The sequence below is a fragment of the Anopheles cruzii genome, chromosome 2, assembly GCF_943734635.1.
Source record: "Anopheles cruzii chromosome 2, idAnoCruzAS_RS32_06, whole genome shotgun sequence".
In the NCBI taxonomy this organism is placed as follows: domain Eukaryota; kingdom Metazoa; phylum Arthropoda; class Insecta; order Diptera; family Culicidae; genus Anopheles; species Anopheles cruzii.
The window spans coordinates 28,612,165-28,626,349 of record NC_069144.1 but is presented as its reverse complement, the minus strand read 5'-3'; the positions used below and the strand labels follow the sequence as shown (position 1 = coordinate 28,626,349).

At 42.6% G+C, this 14,185-nt stretch overlaps 5 protein-coding genes across 7 annotated transcripts; 1 reads left to right on the top strand and 4 right to left on the bottom strand.

Moving 5' to 3' along the window:
* Positions 1-2,249: 2,249 nt before the first annotated feature.
* On the bottom strand, positions 2,250-3,501 carry LOC128268341 (putative nuclease HARBI1). Its single transcript, XM_053005398.1, has 4 exons — positions 3,335-3,501; positions 2,842-3,271; positions 2,633-2,777; positions 2,250-2,532 (listed from the first exon to the last, which is right to left on the bottom strand). The coding sequence occupies exons 1-4, from the start codon at positions 3,463-3,465 to the stop codon at positions 2,270-2,272; spliced, it is 969 nt and encodes a 322-aa protein (XP_052861358.1). The 5' UTR covers positions 3,466-3,501; the 3' UTR covers positions 2,250-2,269.
* Positions 3,502-3,822: 321 nt separating this feature from the next.
* On the bottom strand, positions 3,823-4,904 carry LOC128267660 (enoyl-CoA hydratase domain-containing protein 3, mitochondrial). Its single transcript, XM_053004546.1, has 3 exons — positions 4,844-4,904; positions 4,360-4,784; positions 3,823-4,292 (listed from the first exon to the last, which is right to left on the bottom strand). The coding sequence occupies exons 1-3, from the start codon at positions 4,868-4,870 to the stop codon at positions 3,911-3,913; spliced, it is 834 nt and encodes a 277-aa protein (XP_052860506.1). The 5' UTR covers positions 4,871-4,904; the 3' UTR covers positions 3,823-3,910.
* A 249-nt stretch (positions 4,905-5,153) lies between these two features.
* LOC128278803 (glutathione S-transferase) lies at positions 5,154-9,644 on the bottom strand. Its single transcript, XM_053017531.1, has 7 exons — positions 9,578-9,644; positions 8,688-8,842; positions 7,570-7,737; positions 7,103-7,245; positions 6,819-6,981; positions 5,906-6,073; positions 5,154-5,798 (listed from the first exon to the last, which is right to left on the bottom strand). Exons 2-7 carry the CDS (start codon positions 8,818-8,820, stop codon positions 5,488-5,490), a joined length of 1,086 nt encoding a protein of 361 aa, XP_052873491.1. The 5' UTR covers positions 8,821-8,842; positions 9,578-9,644; the 3' UTR covers positions 5,154-5,487.
* Positions 9,645-11,154: 1,510 nt separating this feature from the next.
* Positions 11,155-12,475, bottom strand: LOC128267350 (transcription factor MafK). Of its 3 annotated transcripts, none has more exons than XM_053004163.1 (4): positions 12,269-12,475; positions 12,024-12,198; positions 11,785-11,820; positions 11,155-11,662 (listed from the first exon to the last, which is right to left on the bottom strand). In XM_053004163.1, exons 2-4 carry the CDS (start codon positions 12,060-12,062, stop codon positions 11,297-11,299), a joined length of 441 nt encoding a protein of 146 aa, XP_052860123.1. In that variant the 5' UTR covers positions 12,063-12,198; positions 12,269-12,475; the 3' UTR covers positions 11,155-11,296. The 3 variants fall into 3 exon arrangements, with proteins under 3 accessions (XP_052860123.1, XP_052860124.1, XP_052860125.1); XM_053004164.1 differs by having other exon boundaries at positions 12,289-12,475; XM_053004165.1 differs by lacking the exon at positions 11,785-11,820.
* A 383-nt stretch (positions 12,476-12,858) lies between these two features.
* On the top strand, positions 12,859-14,146 carry LOC128267662 (elongator complex protein 4). Its single transcript, XM_053004548.1, has 3 exons — positions 12,859-13,011; positions 13,086-13,201; positions 13,264-14,146. Exons 1-3 carry the CDS (start codon positions 12,861-12,863, stop codon positions 14,104-14,106), a joined length of 1,110 nt encoding a protein of 369 aa, XP_052860508.1. The 5' UTR covers positions 12,859-12,860; the 3' UTR covers positions 14,107-14,146.
* The last annotated feature ends 39 nt before the right edge of the window (positions 14,147-14,185 follow it).

The following is a 14,185-nucleotide window of genomic DNA, read 5'->3' as shown; positions in this document are numbered from 1 at the left end:
CGTTCTAGGTAACCATACGGGCTCATACGAGGAATCAAAATAAAGACCAAAATTAGAAGGCGGCCTAAATCAACTTTTTACCAAGAGGTCCATACCAACGGGGTTTGGACCTCCAGATGCGATTAGAAGATAAGAACGAGAATGGTTGTCTCTTTCGATCTCCTCAGCAGGGGGCGATTAATTTGGTATATAAGGCATGGAAATTTCTTAATAAAGTGTCATTCACGAATAATCAGTTTGAGAGACCAAACCGAGCGTTCTTTTACTCGCGTTCCCACGGAGACCGGCAATTGCTCAGCGCATGACCCACTCTGCTGCTGAACAAGAATTTCAGGAATTGAAGGGTTTTGGAATCTTAGGTAAGCGCTAAGAAACCTCGCGACAAGGGTATCAACGGATGTCGATCAATGCGCCGCGCGCAAGATTGTGAGTGTGTTGAGAACGCGACGATTTCTAACCTAGCGTCATAAGCAATAAAGATAAGCCACGAATTCTAAGAACGTTAAGCCCAAGCCATAGAACGCGATCGACCGAGGGGTCTTAAGAATCCTAAACAAACGAAGCAGAATCCACAGAGACCACAGCATGGGTGCAGCTTGCATCATAAAATTATCATCATCTTAAAATATACAGAAACCGCGTTGATCCAAACTGCATCTGAAAAATACATTGCAGGCAAGAGTAATCTAAACATTACGATAGATAAGCGTAGGAAACATATGGCCGCAGCATAGGACCTAGATCAACCGAACCGAACCGAAAATAGACCCAAAAAGGAGACCACTACCGAGAATCAATGCATGCGTAGAACGAGACAAGAATAGCATAATTTTACCGAAATCTTACTATATAAGGCGTGGAAATTTGAAGAATAAATCAGATATCATTAGGCTACGGAACGCTCTGGTCTCAAGTCTTTTAGTCTTGGACCGTTTGATCCCGCTTGTGAGATCCCTCCGGATGTTGACTGCTTACAATCGTTTGCACCACTCCGTCGGAACTCTAATAGTCGGAAACCAATCTTCTCTCGAGGCCTCCACTGTCAGGTAGTAGTACCCATCTACCCTGTCCGTCCCAGGCCAATGAGTCGATTAACAAACGGTTTTAAGGCGTTGGCAAAAAGATCAGAACTGGTAAGTGAACGCGAGATCATTTCGGACCACGCTCCTTCGCGCGTTAGGTCCGCTCCGTAACAGAGTGTGTGATATTTTGTGCTAAAACTGTTTTTTAACTCACCTAAAACGGATTTTAAAATGTGAGTATTATATCTTTTAAATGGAAATAAGAAAGCATGGAATAATATTAACATCGAATATTAGGGAAAATATCGATACAGATACGCTCATCACTCGCAGGCAATTCATCAAAATGGTTGATGTTATGGAAACGGATCCAGAAATTGCCAGAGCACTCAAAAAAGGAGACCAATCTGCGTTTTGGGACAACTTAGCTACAGAATTGAATGCAGTTGGGCCACCAATCAAAACACCAGCTATATGGAAAAGGGTAAGTGTAATAATATTTCAATCATGTTAATTCAATATATTTTTTTAAATGTTGATTATTTTTAAAAGGTTTGGTTCGACTACAAATGTGAAGTAAAAAAGAAGCTGAGGGCGAACAGAGCAGCTTTAATCGCTACTCGGGGAGGACCTAACACAACCAAACCCCTCAGTGAGCTAGAGGAAAGAGTGGTGAGTTTGAACAATCTGCAATGTACCATCACCGGAGACAGAGTCGCAACCTTCGGATACAACCCACACGCGGATCCAAAGCAGGAGCCAAACCAGGAGACTGAGCAAATGCAAATCGAGGACGTCTCAAACGAACAAGCTGGTGTTCCACTTACGAGGAAAACAAGACGTAAGAATACGGAGGAGGTTCTTCGACAGAACCAAGAATTGATAGATACTATGAAACTTAAGATAGAATCGGATGCAAAGCTTATAAAAAGCCAAGAAGCTTTGATGGAGCTTTTTACAACGGTAACAGCAGAGATGAAGACGAATACATTGTTATTGCAGAACATTATTGAAAGTATTAAGAAATAAAACAAGAATTAAATATACTAAAGGTGTTGTTATAATACAAATGATTGTTCCCTAATAAAATTTATGTGCTGATTTAATTTATGTGTGCTGATACTTAACTAACAACAATGCTCCCTATGAGTTGATAATTATAATCCTTAACAAGATTGTTTTAATGACAAGTTATTTATTAACTTATTGATACTATACTACACAAAATGAAATAAGGGAACCGAGATCTACTGATCTGTCATATTTTCGGAAATACAATAATTGTGTAATGCGCAACATACATTTGTTATTCTTCCCACGATTTCCGGAGTATAATGGAGCTGATTCGCTGCTAGCAGACACCTGAACCTGTTCTTCAACAAACCAAAACTTCGTTCGATAATGTGTCTTGCCTTTGCGTGACGGTTATTATGCACAGCTTCCGGAGAATTTATAGTTGCATTTCTTTTCGGCGTTACAATCCATGGTTTGGATGGATAGGCGGAATCAACTGTAAGTAAAATGGAACGTTTAAAAATGGAATGTTTGTGCAACAATATGTTTCTCTGAACGTGCAATACGATACCTGATGTAAGCAAAATTTTACTTACCCAGTACTTTAAAATCTCTATTCCCACTTCCATATTTCTCGGCAAAAAACTTATCTACGCCAGAGGCAACCCATATATCAGCAGCATCATTTGCTCCACTGTACCTAGCGTTGACGTATCGAATAGTCATTGTATGGTCACAAATCTTTGAATATAAAAGAAACACTTTTATAGAAAGCTATGATTGGAATCATTCACATCGTACTTACCATCAACACATTTAAACTACAAAAGCCCCTCTCATTGCAATATTGATCCCTGTTATCCTTCGGCGCTATTAGTTTAATGTGCGTGCCGTCTGCACACACTACGATATCCGGGATTCCACTTTGTTCATAAAAGTATTGCCGTGCTTCTTTTTGTTCACTGGCATCCATTTCGAGCTTGATCCGTTTTGGACACTGTGTTTCTTCCAATATTTTCAATGTTTGGCGAAACAACGGTGAAAACGTCGATTGGGCAATTGCCACATTCCAATCTTGACCGACGCCATGTCTACCTTCAGCTAAAAATCTTAAGGTAGCCGCTAACTTCTCTTTTGGCGTCAGCCCTGCTCCCTTCAATGGCGGAAATTTCGCTTCAATTTCGGAAAGTATGGTTAAAAACATTTCCTTTGATATGCGAAAACTTTTCTTGAACCTGCAACAATATTTTTACATGAAAGAAAAATCATTGATCATTTTCGTCTTCGAGCACGCTTACGCTGATGATGAAAGATTCAGTGGGTCGGATTTAACTCGCAATATTTGGCGCTGAATCCTTATATTTGCAGTTTCTTCACCGTCACTGTCGCTGTCGCTGTCGCTATCGAAAACATAGTACGCGGAAATCATCTTAATATTTTAGAAATATAATAGCACACGTCTGAACTGCTATCTGTTTACCACTTGAATGTTTACAAAATGCACCAGAATGACAGTTCGTACTCAAAGAGCTTGACAAGCTTGGGCCACACGAAGCGTAAAAACTCGATTTGACATTAATCTGTAATGTCAAATCGTTTGCGCTTATGTCAAAACGATTATGAGTTCGCGGAGACGTAAAACGCTTCGGAGCTTCTCCAATTTAAAACTGTGATCCCGGCACTTGAGTTTATTGTTTGAGTTTGAGTTTGAGAAGTCAAGTGATTGAGTTTCATGATTTTGGGGTACATCACCGAGGAGAACGTTAAATTTGTAAGTTTTCCAGATTATTTTTTATGAAGTTTATTTGGTGAATCGGTTTATAACAATTTCACCTGGTGTCGTGATACTCCCCTTTGGCAAGCGTCTTCTTTCGCTAGCTTTCGTGCGACCATTTGGGTTTTCGTTTTTCAACAAAACTTCTTATTCCCTCTCGTCCGTCTTTCGTGGCCAAATTATCTACCATTACTTGCTCACCCCGCATATAGGCCGTTTTAACATCCAGCGACAATTGCTCGTAGAAAAACCTTTTTCCGAGCTCAATAACCGATCGGCTTTTTGATCCGATAGCCTTGCAAATGTTTTCGATCTCTTCGTCCAAACGGTCTTGGGGCACCACTTTGCTAACCAGCCCCGCACCAAGCGCTTCCGTGGCGTCAATTGGAAGTCCTGTCAGGAGCATATATGAAGCTTTCATGCGTGGCACGGCCCGTACCACAGCAACTCCCGGCGTGGAGCAGAAAATGCCGAAGCTTGCACTGGAATGGAACAATATGAGCAGCGATTGCGACTTTGTGCGTGCAAACTTCCGGCGACGAAAGTTACCCCGGTGTGGAAAAGGTGCTAATATCGCTGCACACGGCGATATCACACGATGCCACGAGCTGGCACCCGGCAGCGGCGGCCAAACCATCAACCTTGGCAATGATCGGAATGGGGGCCGATCGTATGTGGCCAATTAATTCCGAGCACTTGCGAAACACCTCCATGTGAGCATCCGAACCATGTTCCGGAGTCAGCTCCTTCAGATTGTGGCCGGCGGAAAAAACGCGTCCCTTGGCTGCTAGCACAATACATCGCAAATCGGGTCGATGTTGGTTGTTAACAATGTTTCGCAAAATACTGTCCATCATGTCCAGCGAAAGAGAGTTCCGTGTTTTCTCATTGTCCAGCACCACTGTGCCAACCCCGTTTTGTTGCGTATACGTGGACAACTTGCGGAATGATAAGCCTATCCGGCATAATATGTTCTGGAAAATCACTCAAAATCAGCAATGGAATTGCATGGCGAATAACAAAAACTACTCACGGGAAGATTTCTGCTTGAGACTATCATTGCGTCTATTTCGAATAATGATCGTGCACGAAATGATTTGTTATTGTTTCGAAAAAACGCAGAAACGGTGATAAGGAGAGTGATATATAGCATAGGGTTCAAGGGTTCGAGTCAGCTTCACGTTGAGATATGTTGGCAAAATGAAAATCTTACATTGTTTGTAGCTGAAAAAAACAAACAGTTCATTCACAGCCAAGAGCAGCATTAGAGGACTTGTGTTGTAACTTTTTCTTTCAATTCAATTAATTTTACCAACGCTTTCATATTCGATTTCCTGTACCACCATTTATTCTCATCCTTAAGCCTAATTAAGCTAAAGTTTAAGTTATTATGACCGAATAATGATTGTTACGATGTAAATGTTGCATGGGGAGGACAACAAAGATAAAAGATAATCGTTGTCAACACGTGAGTTCGGACTAGGAATTAAGACTCGTTGCGGTATGAGCGAACCGCGCGCCAAAGTCAATCGCTGACCTTGTAACATTTAGCGGATGTATCCAATATGCAGATTTGTCGTTATCAGCGCCAATTTGAGTGAAAAATCGATCCACCATGAAGCATTTTTTGTGAGTTGTGCGAAGGCAATGATGTATGGCAAGATCACTAAAACCGGCTTAGACTTCAGTGACGGGTCTTTTGGCAATGTATGCCTTAACGTTTTCGTTGTCCAGCACCTTGTTGACCACTTCCTGCAGGTTCGGAAAATTTTCAAGCAAATTGGTCTTGGTAAGGTAATTGAGATAGTCCAAAATGCCTGCAAAGTAAACATCTGCCCAAGTCGGTTTGCCGAGCACCAAATGTCCATTGTTCTCCTTGGCGATCACGTTCAGCTTGGTCAGATAGAACGGAATCACTTCATTGTTGAGAGTGATCATTTTCTTCTCCTTCACCATGTCGTCCGGTTCGTAGGCAACAATGGCGATTTCTGGTAGAAGGGAAAATAACAAGAAAATTTCGCACTTGTTCATACCGTACCACATACAGAAACGCGCGACTGCCTATGCGACAGAATCTCGGTATCTTTATACTCACTTAGGCGGAAATCATTGATCGTGTCCACGATGGCATCGATTTGCAGCGCTTCTAGCGGATTGTCTCCGGCCAGATTGGTCTGCTTGGCCACAAAACGACACATGGCCAGCGATTGGTGAACGCGTTTGCCGTCGACCTCCAGCACTGGCATCTGGCCCATGGGCATGGCTGGAAAAATCAACACGAACCAGTCGAGGGTAGACAGGTTTATAGACAAGGAGAAGAGAAGAAGAAAAAAGGGTGTGTTAAATTTTAATACTAGCTGGATTTTCATCGTGCTCAAATTTTGGGCCTTTTTGGCGGCAATTTTCAGATTTTACTTGCTGAAACTGGTTCGGTTTTGAAATTGTTCGTTTGTAGTGTCTGTGGTGGGCAGCATTGAATCTGATACCCGTGGAACGCTCCCAAACCCAACACAAGATGAAAATGTGAAGAACACCTTATCTTTCCGTTATTTGGCGAACGTATACGGCAAAAACACACAGCAACAAACATTGAGGTCGGCAAGATCTGTGAGTGACTTGCCGAATCTGAAACATTCTGTTTGGTTAGTAGATAAGATTACGAAACTAACGCACTAAGGGAGCTAAAAAAATGGGTATGCAGCAAGGAAAACAGTACACTTATTTTCTTTTACAAATATATGCTCTCACAACGAGAGCAACCCTGATTGATGTGTCATTTTGGTCGTGTGTTATCACGAACTGTCGTTTATTTTTTGCTTCTCAGTGCTCAGTTGGTGCCATGCATAATTTCAATCGCATAATCCTCCATTCGATTGTGCCGCGGTGCGGTTTGATAGACCATAAAAAAACCATAAATCCATCGGTATGTTGGTGACGTAATCGATCGTTGAGCCTGAATTCTTCGATTTGAGTTCTGTGTGTAGCACCAATGATTGTGCCAGTTTAGATTTCAGTCTTTGGTCGTTTGTCGATCCAGTTGCGAATGGATTCGATCGAAGTTACGTTGTCGACAACTCTCTGCAGATTCGGATGATTTGCGATCAGATCGGACTTAGTCATGTAGCCCAGATAGTCCAGAATTGCGGTGAAGTAAATGTCGGCCCAGCTCAACTGGAAAATGAAACAAAATGGATGATTATTGTGAACCATATGGAAGTGCACTTTCGGCGGAGTTAATACACCGACGATCACTAATGGTGACCGCCGGTGCTCTAATTTAAACGATCTTTACTTTAGAATTGGCCAGGTGTCCATCGTTTTCGCGAGCAATATCATCGAGCTTCTCCAGATAGAATGGAATGACCTCGTTGTTCAACGTTACCAACTTCTTATCCTTGATATCATCATCCGGTTCGTACGACACAACGGCAATTTCTACAAATGTGACAACGTTAAATTCACCGGGCAAGATTTAGACTTCGGCGGTTGGGATCTCGAATGGGATCGAATGGGATCTATCGGTATTTTTGGTAATCCTCTTCGATCGGAATCATATATTCGATGAGCAACTTTACTCCCAAACTATGCTAATTTACACCAAACCATGCAGAGTGGTTTTGTGGAATAGACGCGCACTACCAACCGAACCACCAAATCACATCATGATCCTTCCCAACAAAAAGGATTGCAAAAATATGACCGATAGAACCCAAGTGAACCAAGTCCACACTAAAGAATCGAAGTGAGATCGAGTCTTACTTAGACGGAAATCGTTCACAGTATCGACCACGGTGTCGATCATCAAGTTCTCCCAATCGTCGGCCCCAGCCAAACCGACTTGTTTGGCCAGGTAGCGGGACATTGCGACCGACTGGTGGACTTTTTTGCCGTCAACCTCGAGCACCGGCATCTGACCCATCGGCATGGCTGAAACGAAAGATGGAATGTTTGTTCATGGCATCTGCAATGGTAACCTTTAGACATGAGCGTGAGGTGCGGGCATGAGTTCGAAGAATATGCGATCGCAATCGGTACGCAATCGTGCCCACGTTCGTTACGTTTTATAGATGAACCGAAAGGGAAAAGCGCCAACTTCTTACACCCAAAAACCGTACAACTTCCTCCCCGAAAATTGTACTACAGATTCAGCTGCTTAGAATGCAAAGTAAACGTGTATCTTGAGTACGAGTGTGCGTGTTTGAGTATCCGTCGAAAGTTATAGTTCGAAAGAGGTTTAAAATCCAGCCATTATTAAAAAGAAGTAATGTGATATATAATAGCAATCTTACTTCTAAGATAAATTCTAACTGAAAAAAAAAACTGTTTTCATTGCTGCATTATGGTTAGTGATTAAACACGTCACACTCATGGTCCATCAAACACATAACAGCAAAAATTAGGCTAATCACATTCCGCGTGATCGCTTTGTCTATTTTAAACACACTCATTTTCATCTTCACCCGATAGCTTAACCGCCACCATAATCGGTCGCCATGCCATGTCGAACCGGTGATTCGGATCGATCGATGTCTAAAATTACATTTAATCAATCGACGATGGCGATCATGGTGTCGAAGGCGGCGGAGACGGCACGTCACTTTGATAGCATTCTGACTATGTCGGTCAGAAGGTTAATCAAATCGTGCCGCCCGTCGATCAGTCACCAATGTTTTCATCGCGGGAATTGCATAAACCATTGCATGTCACGAAGAGATCTATCCGAGTACATCATATGCTTTACACGTGAGTTGGCAAGAGGAATTTTAATTACGATGAGTAAGACATGTAAGTAAACACATGAAATGGCATTTACATTAGGTGAGATATGAGAAAGCAATTGTACAAAGTTTAAGGCAGTATAATGGGTTCGAACTTACTCGGTTTGAGTGCTGGCCATTCTTCGCGGGTGATCCTCACGTCGTCGAATGGAAGATTGCCGTACGACAGCAAGAACCGCAGCGGTTCACCCAAAGCCTTCACATTGAAGTAGTATACCTTGTAATCCGGCATCGTGGAAAGAGCTGGTGAAACACTAGGCAGGAGAAGAGAGAATTAGTCCCCAGTTTTATGTACAATCTTATCAACTGACGAACGATAGGTCATTGATACTGCACATTATGCTCATATGTCTTTCAGGGTAGGTTCTCTTATTAGGGACATATTTATTCGTTTTCTCGATTCAACTATTAATTTCGCCCTTGACGGCATTTTCATCTACATCGGCTTTGCCTACGCCCAAAATTTGCAAGGATGTGGTAGTTACGTTTGCGAATGCAGATAGCATGCGAACCGGCAATTACTCAATAATACTTTCAATTGTTATTTTCTATTCACCACTAACGCTTGCTGAAGCAACCTACACAGCTTATTCCTACTGCAAATGTTTACATAATTTTTTTCATGTATCTCGATCCCGGCACAAACGGGGAAATTGATTTGACCTTGAGGCAAACATGCTCATCTCGCCAAGGTTTTTCATATGTGTGCGACGATATGCTGCGCACATTCTTGTTTCACGGTTCAGCTACTATTAGCTATCACTTGTTTTTACACAATTTTCTGGAAGAAAATCGAGCTACAACACACGATCCACAACACTGTGCACATCACAGATCATAGGGAAACTTAAAGCTGAATTATGTATCACTTCGCTTCACTTTGGTAATCGATAAAAGCCGGCCGGCCGGCCTGACACCGGGTTGCAAAATCGGTTCCCTACAGAGGGATGAACATAATGCTCCACGACGCGAAAAGAGTTTCAACTTACCTGTTGATCAAACTCCTGCTAAGAAAACGGTCAGACTAAAGCAAGCTCGTGCGCGGTTCAGTTATTTATATTGTCCGCGGCTGGTCAAGCCCTCGACAATTCTCGTGTGTGTATTCGCGAATTTTCGTATCAGTGTTTGTCTGGTTTTTTTGCTTCCCCGCGAAGCACACATCGCGCTTCGCGATGACGAAACTTGTGTTCATCGTCCTACGAAACATTCGTTCGTGGCATCGAAGTTCGCATTGTGTTTGTGGGCGACACTGTTCCGCGTAGAACTCTAAACAGATAAACAGATGGGCGTTCACACGGAGAGAAAAAAAAGCAACGAAGCCAATTATCTCATGATACAGGAAATAACCAAGAGCTACCTTCCATACACAGCATTCTCAAATTTCAGTATAAAATTCTAAAACATAACGATCATGTTTTTGAATCCTACACATTAATGTACAGTTACTAGTCTACACATTGATAAAAATGAAGAAGAACCAAATCGCAATTGTATTGCTTAAGTATGGCCCAATACTAAAAGACAAGATATCATCGAAGGTCTTTTAGATAACTCTTTATGTTAAGAAAAGGTTAGTACTGACGTAAAACAATTCAGTAGCTCGAAAAAAGATCGAATAGCGTAGGTTAAATTAGAAACTATTTAAGAATTTTTGTTGTTCTTCTGATTCGTCGTCATTCATCTTCTAACATCTGTATAATTTCATTTCAAATCACATGCAAAGATCTGTAACCAAATGCAAACTTACCACTAAAATCTGTCGTTTTGCAGTCACAACCGCTATCTCTTGCGTTTCAGTTTCCTATACCTATTTTAGTCATCTGTATCAATAGGCGACATTGACTGGCAAAAAAAGCACAACTAAGATCATTCTAAAATGCGTAAACCTGGCGTCGGCTAGTTCGTGCGTTCAAAGGTGCTGCGTTCACGCGCCACGATCGCCCGACTGCAAATCACGATGATCGTGACATCAGCGAGTTCGTAGTTGCATTAACTTGGGGTATCAATGTGATGCACATGGTTTGGTGGTTTGTTGTCGATCTTATTTTGGCCACTGCAATTCGGAGCTAGTTTTCGGCTGACCGAAATTCCGTTTTCTAGGGCAACTGTTCTGAACAATCGATCGCAAGTGCACGAATGTGTTAATACGTTATGCAATCTAACAGAATGGCCAATTTCGATTTATAATATGATTTTGATTGTATGCAATGATCATGCTGTTCGATAGACGATTCTTTCGCAATCAACTCTACATAAATGCGTAGGTTGTCTGGCGTGCTAAAAATGTCTTCAACGCAATGCTCCAATTTTACACCATGACAATCGAGTATAGTCGAGTGATAATGTTATCAGGTATTGACGACACGATATGATATGATACCATGCAGCAACACAATTTGCCAGGGCTGGGCTGGCTTACGCTGCCTGGTTCCTGTATAATTTTGACTTTTTTCTTGTACCCAACATATTCAAATAACAGGCCCCTCTTTAAAAGGTCTCTCATCGTGTGATAATTCTTAACAAGGTTGAGATTTCTTTCTAGCACGAAAATAAGAATTGTGAAACATACACTTGTATTATTCTGTAATTATCAAACTTCACTTATAACTATTGGAAAGTTTGTACTACTGAAGCGAGCACAAATACTCTAAGTTGGTTTAAAATAAATCACAAACAATCGCATCATTACATACCGCTCATTGGCGTGCCTAACATACATCAAGTTCCGGCGGCAGAGGAATTTTTTTCGAAATAGCAAACTTCCGTAGTGCCTCGTATTTGTTGCGTAGCGAATCTACTTCCTCCTGCAATCGTCCTGTTTCGTCATGCATGGTTTCCATATCGCGCCACTCCTGTGTCTTCTCCGTCTCTAGTTCGTCCTTCTGCTCTATGCGCTTTATGCGGCAACTGGCCGCGTAGCCTCGGTTCTTCAAGGTGCGGCGACGCTGTTTCATGCGCACAATTTCCTCGCGCGTCAAGCCTCGCATCTTGAGGGTACGATTCAGGTCCCGTACCGTGATCGAAACCAGCTCATCGTCGCTGATGTCCGGAATCGGGCACGGAGAAAGGGGAGCCTGGAATGGGACAACATTCGGGTGTTTAGTGTATGCGACTCAGCAGCACAGCGGATTCCCTTCGGATCGAAAAGGGCATTTGAATGGCGCGGATGATGGTGTTTTTGCGAACGGATAATTACTTCATTCCAGTGAATTGATTTCGGGCGCATCATTGACTACAAATATAGAAAGGGAAGGCAAGGGTAGAGGGGGAAATGCGATTAATTCTAGCACACACACACCCAGTGCCACACGAGGCAATACGTTGTGCACCGATGAGCTTTATATCATCTACTGAAGATTTCATCATAAACAAAATCTTTCGAGTAACGATTCTGCTAACAGAACAACATAACACATTTTACTGAACTGGCATTACCTGCGTTGTTTTCCGTTCTCTTTTAATTTCTTGTGGCATTAGAGAACCGTTTGAAGTGGACTCCGGCAAATTCTATTCAGCGACGAGCTTCTTTCGTTGGATGCACAGCAGAACTGAAGGAAATTATTGAACAAATCGCACAACCCACTCTGGCCGGAAGGTTCCGAGGGCACGCCTAGGTATAGGAAAAAGCATAATCCATGAACGAGGCACAGTTCCGAGAATGGACGAAAACTGCAAGTCACCTTCAGACCATTAATATTACCGTGCGAGAACCTTTAGGGCGCTCTGAGGCGGAATACGGTGAAGACTACGCCCGAATGTGCCACAAAGTTATACTGGACAGAGTATGAGAAATTAATATGCTAGAAGAACACTACTTTGAACTTAATATGAAACTGTTTCAAGAAACACTTGTTGTTTTCACGATCAAGGCTAAAACCAATTCAGAAGATCGCCACAAAAAAGCAACAAAACCTTTGCCACCCAGCTGTCAGTTTGAGATCCCTACTCAACCACGGATGGTAAACAAAACAGTGGGTACCTTGAAGAGAAGTTCGAGAAACAATTCGAGAACCGGTTCGAGAAAAAATCATTTATCCACGGATAGCTCCAAAAATCACTGATTAACTCATAATTAAAACATTTAGAAAGTGCACGAAAGAAACTAATACCTTCGTTGCTTACTTTCCGTTTAAGTTGAGAAATTCATAATTTTGTTACTAGTTCGTTGAAGCCAGTGTCAAAATGTCAACTGCACATGGTCTTCCTTTATGGCGCGTTTGTTTACATTTGATTTGTTTTTGAAGACCGGTACCGTGTAGATGCAAGAAGAAAATGTCCGGTTTTGTTAAGCGCCGTCGTGCCGTTAACATTAAAGGCGTTCGCCTTTCTGTTCATAGTGGCCAATCAGTTACATCTTCGGGAAATCCATCATTGGATCACATTTTTGGAGGCGGTTTCCCGCTGGGCTCGGTCATAGGTCTCGGTAAGTTGAATCACTGAAGCAGGCACTAAATCACGGATTGTCCCTAACACGGAGCGGTGTATTTTACTTTACAGAAGAAGATAAGTACGGTAACTATGCACGGGTATTGGCAAAATACTTCCTCGCGGAGGGAATCGTCAACGATCACAGCGTATTGATAGGCACGATGGAAGAAGATCCCGAACAGATGGTAAGCTGGTTACCGCACACGCTTATTGCTAATAGTACAATCAATGTTGCCACCCTTTGTAGATGCGGAAGCTACCAACACCGGTCGAAGAAAAAAGTCACACGACGAAAACTGGCCCACCGTCGGCAGAAGGTATGCGAATCGCGTTCCGGTACAATCAACTGACACCGGTTGATTCAGAGCAAAAATCGTCCCAATCTCTGGGACATTTTTTTGATTTAACGAAGGCCATGGATCCTTCGACACTGGCCGGAAAGGATATTAGCTACTGGAGTGGAGATGAGCCGATGCAGGAAGCGGACTGTGCTGCTGGTCCATTCGCTATCCCACATTTTGCATCGCTGCTTTCGTATATTCATCGCAAGGCAAAACAGCCACAATTTGCTCTGAACGATTCGGAAGATGTGGCCAAGAACGTGTTTAGAATTTGTCTTCATTCGGTCGGATCGCCTCTATGGTACGATCGCAGTTTTTCCAAAGAGCTAGTACACTTTCTTACCATTTTAAAGTCGATCGTTCGAAATTCGCTGTCCGTGTGCTTCATTACGGTGCCTTTTCATCTGTTCCGCCATCTGGACGATAATCATCTGTGCACAAAAGTGACGAATCTTTTCGACTATTCGTTCGGCTTGGAAGCTTTCACCGGTCAGACGGAAGAGCAGGCAAACCCGTTGTTTAAGGAATACCACGGGCTTCTCAACATTACAAAAATCACGGCGTTGAACGCACTGGCCCCCTTCACGCCAGAGACACGTGATTTGGCCTTTAAACTGAAGCGCAGCAAATTCGTAATCGAGAAGCTGCACTTGCCACCGGATTTGGCAGCAGATGATACCCAAACTCAGAACCTAGTGCCTACGATGAGCTGCAGCGGCGGAGGCGTAAGGAATAAGCTGGATTTTTGAAACTGCAACATGTTGATTTGTTGTAATAAATTTAAAAAAAACCAACCAACTGAAAAATATTTGGTATTTATTCGTCCGT

What these genes read in the sequence shown, in the direction of transcription:
- LOC128268341 (XM_053005398.1), bottom strand. Translation starts at nt 3,465, where the DNA reads ATGATTTCCGCGTACTATGTTTTCGATAGCGACAGCGACAGCGACAGT. An exon ending in CTGAATCTTTCATCATCAGC is followed by an intron (nt 3,272 to 3,334) that starts GTAAGCGTGCTC and finishes ATATTGTTGCAG; the next exon opens with GTTCAAGAAAAGTTTTCGCA. An exon ending in TAGAGATTTTAAAGTACTGG is followed by an intron (nt 2,533 to 2,632) that starts GTAAGTAAAATT and finishes TTTTACTTACAG; the next exon opens with TTGATTCCGCCTATCCATCC.
- LOC128267660 (XM_053004546.1), bottom strand. Translation starts at nt 4,870, where the DNA reads ATGATAGTCTCAAGCAGAAATCTTCCC. An exon ending in TCTCAAGCAGAAATCTTCCC is followed by an intron (nt 4,785 to 4,843) that starts GTGAGTAGTTTT and finishes GTGATTTTCCAG; the next exon opens with AACATATTATGCCGGATAGG. An exon ending in AGCACCTTTTCCACACCGGG is followed by an intron (nt 4,293 to 4,359) that starts GTAACTTTCGTC and finishes GTTCCATTCCAG; the next exon opens with TGCAAGCTTCGGCATTTTCT.
- LOC128278803 (XM_053017531.1), bottom strand. Translation starts at nt 8,820, where the DNA reads ATGCCGGATTACAAGGTATACTACTTCAATGTGAAGGCTTTGGGTGAA. An exon ending in TGTGAACGATTTCCGTCTAA is followed by an intron (nt 7,246 to 7,569) that starts GTAAGACTCGAT and finishes TCACATTTGTAG; the next exon opens with AAATTGCCGTTGTGTCGTAC. An exon ending in GACACCTGGCCAATTCTAAA is followed by an intron (nt 6,982 to 7,102) that starts GTAAAGATCGTT and finishes TTCATTTTCCAG; the next exon opens with TTGAGCTGGGCCGACATTTA.
- LOC128267350 (XM_053004163.1), bottom strand. Translation starts at nt 12,062, where the DNA reads ATGCCACAAGAAATTAAAAGAGAACGGAAAACAACGCAG. An exon ending in GAGAACGGAAAACAACGCAG is followed by an intron (nt 11,821 to 12,023) that starts GTAATGCCAGTT and finishes CTATATTTGTAG; the next exon opens with TCAATGATGCGCCCGAAATC. An exon ending in AATCAATTCACTGGAATGAA is followed by an intron (nt 11,663 to 11,784) that starts GTAATTATCCGT and finishes GTCCCATTCCAG; the next exon opens with GCTCCCCTTTCTCCGTGCCC.
- LOC128267662 (XM_053004548.1), top strand. Translation starts at nt 12,861, where the DNA reads ATGTCCGGTTTTGTTAAGCGCCGTCGTGCCGTTAACATTAAAGGCGTT. An exon ending in GGGCTCGGTCATAGGTCTCG is followed by an intron (nt 13,012 to 13,085) that starts GTAAGTTGAATC and finishes TTTACTTTACAG; the next exon opens with AAGAAGATAAGTACGGTAAC. An exon ending in AAGAAGATCCCGAACAGATG is followed by an intron (nt 13,202 to 13,263) that starts GTAAGCTGGTTA and finishes CACCCTTTGTAG; the next exon opens with ATGCGGAAGCTACCAACACC.